This window comes from Somniosus microcephalus, chromosome 32 (genome assembly GCF_052327205.1).
Source record: "Somniosus microcephalus isolate GS21.2 chromosome 32, FLI_Smic_1.0, whole genome shotgun sequence".
Classification (NCBI taxonomy): domain Eukaryota; kingdom Metazoa; phylum Chordata; class Chondrichthyes; order Squaliformes; family Somniosidae; genus Somniosus; species Somniosus microcephalus.
The window spans coordinates 30,984,898-30,997,977 of NC_141018.1; the positions used below are offsets into that span (position 1 = coordinate 30,984,898).

Here is a 13,080-nt window from a genome sequence, read left to right on the forward strand (position 1 = left end):
TTACGCCCAGATTTCCGCAATCTTTAGACCGCGTTATTGATTTGTGTCACATGTCTCGGGGGAGGTGGGCAAGTACAGAGGAAATTCATGGTCAATGAGTGCTTTGGCAGTGCAGGAGGATTCTGGCACAAAACTTTGGTCTTCTCCTGTTCCTAAAAATTCTAATAGAATTAAAAATGCTGTGGCAAATTGAGCTTATCTTCCAAAGGTTTTCTTAAGAGACAGGTGGGATTAGTGTCCTGTGCAGAAAATACTCTCCCACTCCCCACCACATCAAAAATAATTTGCCTCCCAGTTCCTGTGCTGATGGTGGGCGGGGCCTGCAATGGGGAAAATGGCTTTTGATTGGCTAAAAATCTACTCAATGGTAGGCACATCGACCAATCATGGCCCAGTAGTGTAACGACTGACGTACCCCTCATAGACGTAACCATGGGAACCGATGACGCTCTCCTACGCCTCAAAGGTTGCCATGGATGCTGTCTATGACAGAAGCTTATCAAACCCCTTGCAAGGGTTAGCAAGATAAGTTATACAGTTGCACCGGTGCAGTAAGGGTGGGCATCTCAATCAGCTCGGGGGAAAAGGGGGAAAAAAATCTGAAAAGGGGGAAGGTTTGCTTAAATTAGAGACATAAATACTGCAACTGAGCTTCCAACCCAAGATCCCAGCCAATAAACTCCATAAAGGAAGCCAGAAGGAACCTAATTACAGATTTTAAAAAAAGCATGTCGCAGCAAGAAAACTTGGCTTTGGTGCTGAACTGTGGAGAATTGAAACTGGTAATCAAATTGCCTCTTTTTCTATTATGTATCATCTTTAGATAAAATCAGAAAGTCGCCAGTTGAGTTTCACGATCGAGAGGAATTTAGATATGAATGCACAGATAACCCATTAAAAAATGAATTCTTCAAGACCTTTATTGGGAGAAGCAGGCAGAGGCAGAGGGTGAGGACTTCTTGGAGACCCTTAGGGGGAGAAGCAGGCAGAGGGTGAGGACTTCTTGGAGACCCTTAGGGGGAGAAGCAGGCAGAGGCAGAGGGTGAGGACTTCTTGGAGACCCTTAGGGGGAGAAGCAGGCAGAGGCAGAGGGTGAGGACTTCTTGGAGACCCTTAGGGGGAGAAGCAGGCAGAGGGTGAGGACTTCTTGGAGACCCTTAGGGGGAGAAGCAGGCAGAGGCAGAGGGTGAGGACTTCTTGGAGACCCTTAGGGGGAGAAGCAGGCAGAGGCAGAGGGTGAGGACTTCTTGGAGACCCTTAGGGGGAGAAGCAGGCAGAGGGTAAGGACTTCTTGGAGACCCTTAGGGGGAGAAGCAGGCAGAGGCAGAGGGTGAGGACTTCTTGGAGACCCTTAGGGGGAGAAGCAGGCAGAGGGTGAGGACTTCTTGGAGACCCTTAGGGGGAGAAGCAGGCAGAGGCAGAGGGTGAGGACTTCTTGGAGACCCTTAGGGGGAGAAGCAGGCAGAGGGTGAGGACTTCTTGGAGACCCTTAGGGGGAGAAGCAGGCAGAGGCAGAGGGTGAGGACTTCTTGGAGACCCTTAGGGGGAGAAGCAGGCAGAGGCAGAGGGTAAATGATGGTGGAATTGGTGCAACGGTTGTGTTGTCCATCGTGTGTTCAGCTAGCATCATTACAAATGTGTCTTTGAAAGGTCATTTGTGTTGCCCGAAGGGCTTCCCTCCCCACCGTGTGACGGTCAACCATCAAGACTTGCAAAGGGGTTTTTTTTGGAAGGGGGCCAGCTCTTTCCCTATTGTCAGCCCGTGACAGGGTGATGTATGTCACGGCGGCGTTGCACTGCGAGTATGTTCAGCAAGACTCTGCCCCACACCCTTGCTCCCAAATACAGGCGTGTTGGTGTCTATTGATTCTTAATGAAAGGCTACTTCGGCTGGGTGGCTTGCTTTAGTTACCGTGTGATCTGGCTGGGACTCGAAGTTTCAGCGAATCAGAACTACATTAATAAGTTTTAAAAGCTGTTTTATAAATCATCCCCCATCCCGAAAAACGCGAGTAGACGAGGCATTTCAGTTATTTATACAATATTTAGCTCTTGATTAAAAATATACCTTGTGGAAAAGTGCTTGGGAAAATTGTTAATCTGGGTCCAGTGTTGTAAAATGCCTAACTATTAGCAAGATTTCTAGCAGCTTTATGGTCTGGTCGTGGAGTGTTATGGGCATCATTAGGCTCAGAAGTAGTTCTGGATAGAGATTACGCTGGGAAATTCAATAGTATTTCAACCCTTTCTAAGTGCATTCAAACTGAGCATTGATTTTTGTTGAAACAAAATCCCATACAGTTTCGTTTTGGTTCAAGTACTCTCAAGTCCTGCCAGTTATTGATCAGTATTGTGGAATCACAAGCCTGTATTTGGGAGCAAGGACTCGTCACCAGGCAAAATAGGAGAGACGGGCAGGCTTGAAGCAGCATTATAGTGACCCAGTGGCTAGGATCTAGGTTGACTCCTTCCTGTGACTATCTAGTTTGATGGGCATGATGCTGATCAAGCCTGGATAAGAAATGTTCATGCTACAGAAGCAGTGCAAAGAAGAGAGGCACAAAGTTAATTTAGCACAAGAGGAATGAGTAATGATGAAAGACTAGAGAAACTATCTTCTCCTTCTTAGGCAGTCCCTCGGAACCGAGGATGACTTGCTTCCACATTAAAAATGAGTTCTCAGGTGACTGATGAGTCCAATGCGGGACCTACAGTCTCTGTCACAGGTGGGGCAGATGGTGGTTGAAGGGGCGGGTGGGAGGGGTGCTTGGGTTGACGTGCGCTCCTTGCGCTGCCTGCGCTTGGCTTCCACTTGCTCCCAGCGAAGAGACTTGAGGTGTTCGGCGCCTTCCCGGATGCTTCTCCTCCACTTTGTGCGGTCTTGGGCCAGGGATTCCCAGGTGTCGGTGGGGATGTTACACTTTTTCAAGGAGGCTTTGAGGGTGTCCTTGAAGCATTTCCTCTGCCCACCTGGGGCTCTCTTGTGTGCCGGAGCTCCGAGTAGAGCGCTTGTTTTGGGAGTCTCGTATCGGGCATGCGGACGATGTGACCCGTCCATTGGAGCTGATCGAGCGTGGTCAAAGCTTCGATGCTGGGGATATTGGCCTGAGCAAGAACACTGATGTTGGTGCGCCTATCCTGCCAATGAATTTGCAGGATCTTGCGGAGACAGCGTTGGTGGTACCTTTCCAGTGCTTTGAGGTGCTTGCTGTACGTGGTCCATGTTTCTGAGGCATACAGCAGGGCGGGTATCACTGCTGCTCTGTAGACCATGAGCTTAGTGCCGGGTTTGAGGTCCTGGTCTTTAAACACTCTCTTCCTCAGGCGACCGAAGGCTGCACTGGCACACTGAAGGTGGTGTTGGACTTCGTCGTCAATGTCTGCCCTTGTTGACAGTAGGCTCCCGAGGTATTGAAAGTGGTCCACGTTGTCCAAGGCCTTGTCGTGGATTTTGATAGCCTTGAAAGGAAGTGACAGAGAGGGGACCTTATAGAAAGATATAAAATTATTTGGATTAAGTAATTCTGGAGCAATACTTCAATGTAAACTAAGACATAGACCAAGGGGTCATAGGCAAAAGCTAAAGGTCAATTTAGGAGCCATTTCAGGAAGAACTTCTGCATGCAAAGAGTCATCAAGCCTTGGAAAGGTCTTCAGGATAAGATAGTGAAGGGCAAGTATTTTAGATATGTTTAAGACCCAGATAAAGGAAATGATAGGGGGATTGTAAGATGTTTCCTTGTTTGATCAGCTAAGATAGCCGAATGGCCTCCCTCATTTATCTTGTGATTACTGGGGAGATACAAGGAGTTATTCTCCTTTTGAGTATCTAGGTTAATGGGCCTGCAAAGGGAGGGTTGACTTCAAGTGAGCATCTTAATTGGCCTGATGAAAGAGGCAGGTTTTTTTTGTGTAATTCCAGCTTACATATAATTGGCAGCAGAAATCATTATTTCTGTCACGAGTAAATTATCTATGAAAAACCCGACCTCTTTATAAAAGGTTACATTTCCTCTCTTCACAGGAAAAACGCCCAGTCCCAGAACTGTGCCCCGGTGGTAAGTCTTTTTTTCCTGGCTAAAGCCCTTGAATGTTGTTCTGTGCTTTACATTTCTTATTTTCAGGCACTGTATCATATCTTATATCAGATAAATATATGTAATACTATTAATCGTAAATGGTTCACCCTTTAACGGATTATTCTATGAGCTCCTGGGTTCAAACCCTTGATTGTCTTCAGATCGCGCAAACTTTTGATCCGCAGTTGTATCAGGTCCTGACTCTGAATTTATGCAATATAACTTTAGCATCGTTGCCAAGCATCCTGAAATAACCTCAAGTTGCTGCTGCCTGGCAGAAGTGACTCAAATATGGACAACTTTATTTCTTTCTCCTCTAGTATTGTCAATACAGTGGAACTTTGCTATTACAAGCTGTGTTCTCTCTTTTTGACATTTTGGAAAACAAACCTTTTAATAAGTAACATTAGCTTCATTGTCCGCCCCCCCCCTCCAAACACACACACACACCTCAGAAAACATTAAATTATCAGTGTAACAAGTCAGCATTATTGGGCTGACTGTTCGATTGGGTGCTCCTGCCGAGGAGTGGCGTCCGCGGGGAGCTCGGATCAAGAAACCAACAGCTCGATTTTTTCCGTCCATTAATTTAAGTGGATGGAAAAGCGGGGCACTGTGCAGACCCAAGATTTCTCGATCGGTGCTCCCTGTGAGTGTCGCTCCTCTCCGGGAGCATTCGATCAAGGAAGCAACCCTCTAGTGTGCAGTCATGACAAATGTATTGATGCATCTGATGCCTGCACATTCTGTTGTACTACTGATCCTCTATTCCTATTTAATTTCTCTTATAGAAAGTCATGGACTGTATCTAATCAATCTTCAAATACATTATACCCTTTGCATTACAGTTTAATTCACTCAGGTTAGCTATGTAAATTATTAAAATAAAGGTTGCTTTAATTTTTTTCCAGTCTAGCTAGCGTTTCACCCATTCCTACGCAAATCTTTCAGAATTGCCAACTGTCTTCAGTTGGAGCTGGGTTAGGCTGAGGCGCTTACAATTCATTTCAGATTGCCAGCCTGGATGGAAAAGGGCATCATTCTCTCTTAGACCAGAAATTTGCTGACTAAGCTATGGGGTGGGGGGTGAGGGGGGGGGTAGTCCTGCTAGCATGGCTACTTGTGGGAATAGCAACCCAACACCACCTTGGGAGCACCATCAGCATGAGGACTGGATCTGTTCAAGAAGAAGGTTCACCCCCACTTTTTCAGGGCAATGGGATGGGTAATTGATGTTGCCTTGCCAGCATTGCCCATGTCCTGAGAACAGGTAATAACAAAATAAATAATTAGACTGGCATTTGAAAAATCTTTTCAGCAGATCTCGAAAGACCGGAGCCTTTACTTTGATGTGATTCGAAATTCTTTAATCCACTATATTTTAATACAGGAGTTTCTATCTATTTAAATAAAGTAACGCCTCAACTAAAATCAGGAGAAAATAATGCCCTACAAAAGAATTAAGTGTTGGTAATATCTAGATTTAGTCCTTTTCTCTCTCTCACCCCTCTCGCTCTTCAGCAATGTTTTTCCATACAGCTTCAGAAATTCAGTTTTGATGTAACATATAAATCACCTCATGCTTATGATCCAGATTGGCACCAGAGCCCTCCACAAAGCCACTATTTGTTTAGCCCGTGTACAATCGATCCTGTCATGAACCGTATTCCATTCATTTAATCTCCTGAGGAAATGGTAAAAATATGAACCCAAAGGTAATCAAATAAAACTGAAGAATGTTTATACATTATTATTAGTCCATTATTGAGCCATGCTTGACCTGTTGCCCTTCAGGCAAGCCTCTCCCACTGAAGTAGCATTGGAACTTTTGTGTCTTGGTGAGTGTTTGATGATCTAACTCCATACTTATCACTACAGCCTCCAGTTCCATTCCATTTTTCGAAGTGTTAATTTTTTTTAATTCATTGATGGGATGTGGGTGTCGCTGGCTGGCTAGGCCTGCATTTAGTGCCCATCCCTAATTGCCCTTGAGAAGATGGTGGTGAGCCGCCTTCTTGAACCGCTGCAGTCCATATGGTGTAGGTACACCCACAATGCTGTTAGGAAGGGAGTTCCAGGATTTTGGCCCAGCGACAGTGAAGGAACGGCGATACAGTTCCAAGTCAGGATGGTGTGTGGCTTGGAGGGGAACTTGTAGGTGGTGATGTTCCCATGCGTCTGCTGCCCTTGTCCTTCCAAGTGGTAGAGGTCGCGGGTTTGGAAGGTGCTGTTGAAGAAGCTTTGGCGAGTTGCTGCAGTGCATCTTGTAGATGGTACACACTGCAGCCACAGTGCGCCGGTGGTGGAGGGAGTGAATGTTGAAGGTGGATGGAGTGCCAATCAAGCGGGCTGCTTTATCCTGAATGGTGTCGAGCTTCTTGAGTGTTGTTGGAGCTGCACTCATCCAGGCAAGTGGAGAGTATTCCATCACACTCCTGACTTGTGCCTTGTAGATGGTGGAAAGGGTTTGGGGAGTCAGGAGGTGAGACACTCGCCGCAGAATTCCCAGCCTCTGACCTGCTCTTGTAGCCACAGTATTTAATGAACACATTATCAACTGTTGCAGCTGGGAATTTATTCCACGTATTCATCACTACTCTGTGGCAGAGGTGGGGAGTCACCTTTTCTAATCTTGCTTGAGGGTATAGTTTTAAACTTGTGTTCTCTAATATACCCACGGTTTAAGACAAATAACCTACTTATGCTTGTATTATCTGTGCCTCTCCGCACTACGAAACCTTGGAATAATGCCCTTTTCCATCTGCCCCCCCCCCCAAAATCAGGCAAGATAATTTGTATAGTAACTTAAGACGTTACTATGGATGCAACACACATTTATGTCATTCAAACAGTTTTGCCCTGCTGTGTAGAGGCGGCTCAATTTGTATTGCCAGCTTGCTTGTAACTACGTCCATTGCACAAATTAATAACCTGCTTTCCTGAGTCTAAATCCTTTAGTTTCATTCAGCTGTGTGCAATGTTCTTTAACCTTAATAAAAAAAATATGGGTTCAGGGTCTGCTCTGAGAGAAATAACAACAGAAAATGCTGGAAAAACTCAGCAGGCCAGGCAACATCCGTGGAGAGAAAATAGAGTCGACGTTTCGGGTCAAAACCCTTTGTCAAGACTAAAGAGGCACAGGGAATGAAATAGATTAAGAGGCCAGGCTGGGAGAGAACAAAAGAGAAGTGAAGAGACATTAAGAGGTATTCAAAACCAGACGAGATGGTGATGGGACTAGTGGAGACAAAAGACGGCTCTAGATTAGGTGTGAAATGCGCTGGCAGAATGGGAGACAGCTGCCATGTGGGAGAGAGAAAAAAGAGAAAGGTTGGGGGGGGGGGGGGAAAGGCCAAAACAAAGGTGTGGATAAAAAATATAAGTAAATAAGTCTGAGAGAGTTGGGCAATGAAAATTCCACTCCAATAGCAGGATGGAATGAGGAGCATAAAAAAGACCCATGACAATGTGGAAAGAAGAAACAGCAGCCAGTAGAGCCTAGAAAACCATGGAAAAGTAAGACAAAAAATCCAAGCCACTTAAACCCCAGGACCAATTATAACCAAGGGGATAACTCAGCTGAGCTTTCATGAACGGAGCTGAAGAATTTGTTTTTTAAAAGCCCTAGTCCAGGAATACTTGTAAACTGTTCTTCAAGGTGCCAATCGAACTCCTTCTAAATGGTAGCAAAAGACTCAATATCGAGTTCAACAATTTCAGATCATAACCTCGGCCCTTATTACATTTTTACTTCTATTTTTTATCCACCCCTTTGTTTTGGTTTTTCCCTTCCCCCCTTTTTTTTTCTCTCTCCCACATGGCAGCTGTCTCCCATTCTGCCAGCGCATTTCACACCTAATCTAGAGCCGTCTTTTGTCTCCACTAGTCCTATCACCATCTCGTCTCGTTTTGAATACCTCTTAATGTCTCTCCACTTCTTTTGTTCTCTCCCAGCCCTGCCTTCGATCTATTTCATTTCCTTTCCAGTTTTGAAAAAGGGTTCGACCCGAAACGTCGACTCTAATTTCTCTCCATGGATGTTGCCTGGCCTGCTGAGTTTTTCCAGCATTTTCTGTTGTTATTTCGGATTTCCAGCATCTGCAGTATTTTGCTATCGTACAGGAAGTAAAATGCACAGATTATAATTTACAGAGAGCGAAATAAAGATTGGGACATGCACATAGGATTAAGGTAGAAGCTGAAATATCATAAACAGACTTTAAAAAATATATTAAAAACTTGTAATTCTTAATCATATTAATGGAAAAATTGACACTCCACAAATAAGGCTTAAGGTTTTAGGGGGTTATTACGATATTCCATTGTAAAACGGGAAGTTTTTGTCAGTTCAAGTGATTTGAATTGATTGCCTGCTCTTGGGAGCCCACAGCTCGACCTGTGCCAGAGCAGGGAATGACTGATCGCAACTTCAGGATTTCCGCGTTTATTTGCGCATGCGCTAAATCCTAAAGTTGCTGACGGTTTCAGAGGGGTAATGACAGCGACCGCTGACAGTCTCGCCATCATTACCACCGCAAAATCCGGGCCATTATGTTTCTTTTATCTGTCGCTCTTTCCTTTTGTGTTCTAACAAACAAACACAAGTCCTTCAGATAGGTTGATATTAGTAATTCTTGATTGCCAGTATGAATTAATTACAATATCAGATCGTACTATTACTCTCTTTCTGTCAAGTAAACATAAATGCAAGCGCATGCTATCATCTTTTCGAGGTCTCAAAGTTTCTCTGACATGCCACAATGTAAAGAAAAAAACACTTCCTATCTGGTTCAGAATGCAGTATATCCAATGTCTCAGCTTCCTTGCTGTGCTGTTGTTTTAGATGTTCTCTTGAAGATCAATTCGGTTGGGATCTGTGGTATAGACGTCCATTTCTGGTGTGAAGGAAAAATTGGAGATTTTGTCATCAAGAAACCCTTGGTTCTTGGGCATGAAGCCTCAGGGACCGTGGTCAAAGTGTCCTGTGGAGTGAACCATCTCAAAGCAGGTCAGTCTACATACAGTTCTGTATTGAACTGATGCACAATTCACCCAACTGCTTCCCACTTCCCATCCAGCACGGGCAATAGAAACAACAAAAGTAATTAAGCGCCTGGGCACTGGTTGCTAAGGGCCAAGGGTATTCATTGCTAAAGGCCAAGGGCCAAGGGACTGGTTTCTAAGGGCCAAGGGACTGGTTGCTAAGGGCCAAAGTTGCAAGTGTAAATGTGACTTGGGTCCACAAAACCAGCACAATTTCCCAGGTTGGGGGTGGGAATAACAAGGTTGGGTGCATGAGTTCTGTTTTACCTAAAATAATTTGGGGGATTGGGTGGTGTATTAGGTTGGCACATGATTTCACCTCTGAGGTCCTGTGTATAAAACCAGCCTAGATTGAGATGGAAGTGTCCTTACTCTGCTGGCTGTAGTTCTCCATTTTGAAACGGGTTTGGGCAATGATCAACATCAGGGTAGAAATATCAACGTGCTATCCCTTGACGGGATATAACAGTGCGCTCCCGACCTGCAATCGTTAAAGTTAATGGAGACAAACTCATGGCCTAGAAGTGCGCCATTTTAATACTATGTGCTCCTGGCACATGCCAAGGAATGGCATGTTAGAATTTATAGTCCTTAGTCCCTAGTGGGCCCAAGCCCATAACTGGAAACAGCTCACTGGGAAGTGGAAATATACACTGATGTAATAGAGGGAGCTCTTCTGATGATATTTTGGTAGTAAAAAAGGGAACCTAACTCTGCATCTGTCCACACTGAGGAGTGCTTGATGCTGATCCTGGTAGCTCAACATAATAAAAGGGTGTTATATACCCCCAGCACTGACATACCCCATTATGACTCCCATTTAAATAAAAATGAACTATTACAATCAAAGTACTGGGCATTGAACTAATTATCAAAAATTTATAGGGGGTAATTTTAAACTAACCTGCCCACCTGGAAACTGATGAGATCAGGTGGACCATTGGTTTTACACCCCGCTAGATTTTACTCTCCAATGAAGACGATGGAGCATAATATTGGGCGGGGTGTAAATCAGTGTTCCACCTGATCATAGAAACATAGAAGGTAGGAGCAGGAGTAGGCCATTCGGCCCCTCGAGCCTGTTCCACCATTTAATGAGATTATGGCTGATCATCCAAACTCAGTACCCTGTCCCTGCTTTCTCCCCATATCCCTTGATCCCTTTAGCCTTAAGAAATATATCTAACTCCTTCTTGAATATATTTAATGAATTGGCCTCAACTGCCTTCTGTGGTAGAGAATTCCACAGGTTCACTACTCTCTGGGTGAAGAAATTCCTCCTCATCTCAGTCCTAAATGGCTTACCCCTTATCCTTAGACTGTGATCCCTGGTTCTGGACTTCCCCGCCAGCGGGAACATCCTTCCTGCATCTAGTCTGTCTAGTCCTGTTAGAATTTTATAAGTTTCAATGAGATCCCCTCTCATTCTTCTAAACTCTAGTGAATATAAGCCTAATTGACCCAATCTCTCCTCATATGTCATTCCTGCCATCCCAGGTATCAGTCTGGTGAATCTTCGCTGCACTCTCTCCATGGCAAGAACATCCTTCCTCAGATAAGGTGACCAAAACTGCACACAATACTCAAGGTGTGGTCTCACCAAGGCCCTGTACAACTGTAGCAAGACATCCTTGCTCCTGTACTCGAATCCTCTCACTATTAAGGCCAACATACCATTTGCCTTCTTAACCGCCTGCTGCACCTGCATGCTTACTTTCAGCGACTGGTGCACAAGGACACCCAGGGCTCGTTGCACTTCCCCTTTTCCCAATCTATTGCCGTTCAGATAATAACCTGTCTTCCTATTTTTGCCACCGAAGTGGATAACCTCACATTTATCCACATTATACTGCATTTGCCATGCAGCTGCCCAATCACCCAACCTGTCCAAATAATACTGGAGTTTCTCTGCATCCTCCTCATAGCACACACGCCCACCAAGCTTTGTGTCGTCTGCAAACTTGGAGATATTACATCTAGTTCCCTCGTCTAGATCACTTATTATATATTGTGAATAGCTGGGGTCCTAGCACCGATCCCTGCGGTACCCCACTAGTCACTGCCTGCCACTCGGAAAAAGACCCGTTTATTCCAACTCTTTGCTTCCTGTCTGCCAACCAGTTCTCTATCCAAGACAGTACCTTACCCCCAATCCCGTGTGCTTTAACTTTGTACGCTAACTCTTATGCGAGACCTTATCGAAAGCCTTCTGAAAGTCCAAATACATCACATCCACTGGTTCTCCCTTACCTTTTCTACCAGTTACATCCTCAAGAAATTCCAGTAGATATGTCAAGCATGATTTACCTTTTGTAAATCCATGTTGACTTTTTCCGATCCTATCACTGTTTTCCAAGTGCTGTGCTATTACATCTTTTATAATGGACTCTAGCATTTTCCCCGTGGGTTTCCTGCCGGGTGTGTTAGGTAAAAATCACCCCCCCCCCCCCCACGATCTTCAACAGCTGCAACACAGCTTGTACATAGATCATATAATGAGTAGAGTAAACAAGTTTTCTCCCAAAATGATGTGTCTGTGATTCATCCAAGAGTAAGTAGTTCCCACTAGCTGTACTTAGCCCTACACTGATGTTCGCTGTTAAAAGCATTGTGCACTAAGTGTCCAAGTTTTTCCTTTGCTACAGGTGACAAGGTTAGCATTGAACCCGGTGTCCCCAGGGAGAATGATGATTATGTTAGAATTGGACGTTACAACCTGTCCCCAACAAGCCTCACAAGTGGTATTCCTCCCGATGATGGGGCTATGTGCCGATTTTATGTCCACAAAGCCAACTACTGCTACAAGTTAGTTCTTCACCACCAGTTTTAAGGATATTATTATTATTGCCTGTTTAGAAAGTTATTTGATCATAAAATCAAGCCCTCTTTAATGTAGCCAGGAGTACCTGGCAGTCTGCATGATCCTGAATTCACCAACCACAGAGCTTGGGGGTTTATGGCAGCTCTTGGTTGTCCAGCTGGCGAAAGCATCCGATGGAAGTAGATTGTCTCACCTCTGTTTAGGAAACATTGTCCCACAGAGCATAATTCTCTCAACCGAATACAGGACGGCGAAGTATGTGGACCTGTCGGTTTAGAGGAGGAATACAAACAAGGACAGCTGGAGTAAAATACACACTAAACAAACCGGCTAATAGTTTCTGACTGTTTGAGGGGGCTGTATGATACAAAGGTGGCAGAATAGTTAGTGCCTGACCTAAACCATTGTTGTGGAGTATTTTAAACCAACACTCGACACAAGGTTTTAGATCGATAGTCAAGTTGTCTTTATTGCACTGGTGGGGAGACAGTCTGCTCTGTCTCAGCCAGACTTTTTCCAAATTGTTACAGCAAACACTACATTTTGATACATTACAACACATGTCCAGCTCATTCAAAATTCATTCCTGCCACCTGATTGGACCTTGGCCCGCATGCATCTTCACTGATTGGTTGCCTATGCCGCATTACATTAAAGTACCGCCTTTATTATCGGAAAAGTATATGTCAAGCTGTTGTTGCACCTATGACCTCTGTTTATGCCAAATGGGGTCTCATCAACATTGTACTTCTGGTTCATTGTCCTCCTTTCCTGCCTCTCTCGGCCTCTTTACTTCCAACTCATTGTTTTACTTTCCTGCCAGAACAGAACTTACATCCTCTTAGGCCTCTTATGGTTTCCACATCCGACTATGTTATTAACTTAGAAAAAGCTTACTACTGAGATTATTGTCTTTATTACACCATTCAGTGAAACTGCCAGCGATGTCCGTTTAACTCTTTCCCCACTGCACCATGGTTGCTGCTGTCCTTTGGCATTAGACCTTATTGAGGTCTGTATGCTGCTGTCCTCATTGGATGAATGCTCCACCACAGGAAGGTGGATATGTAGGCATCCTGTTCTAGGTAGGGATGGCATCCTGTTCTAGGTAGGGACGGCCTCCTGTTCTACGTAGGG

The 13,080-nt window shown here is 44.7% G+C and overlaps 1 protein-coding gene across 1 annotated transcript in view; it reads left to right on the plus strand.

The window, feature by feature from the left end:
* The first annotated feature begins 531 nt into the window (after nucleotides 1-531).
* The window catches only part of LOC147097369 (sorbitol dehydrogenase-like), a 43,376-nt gene continuing 30,827 nt past the window's right edge, over nucleotides 532-13,080 (plus strand). The window contains exons 1-4 of the mRNA XM_085972283.1: nucleotides 532-782; nucleotides 4,025-4,058; nucleotides 8,923-9,087; nucleotides 11,768-11,927. Coding sequence (XP_085828409.1) covers nucleotides 729-782; nucleotides 4,025-4,058; nucleotides 8,923-9,087; nucleotides 11,768-11,927 — 413 coding nt within the window. The 5' untranslated portion in view covers nucleotides 532-728. The remainder of the gene's footprint in view (nucleotides 783-4,024; nucleotides 4,059-8,922; nucleotides 9,088-11,767; nucleotides 11,928-13,080) is intronic.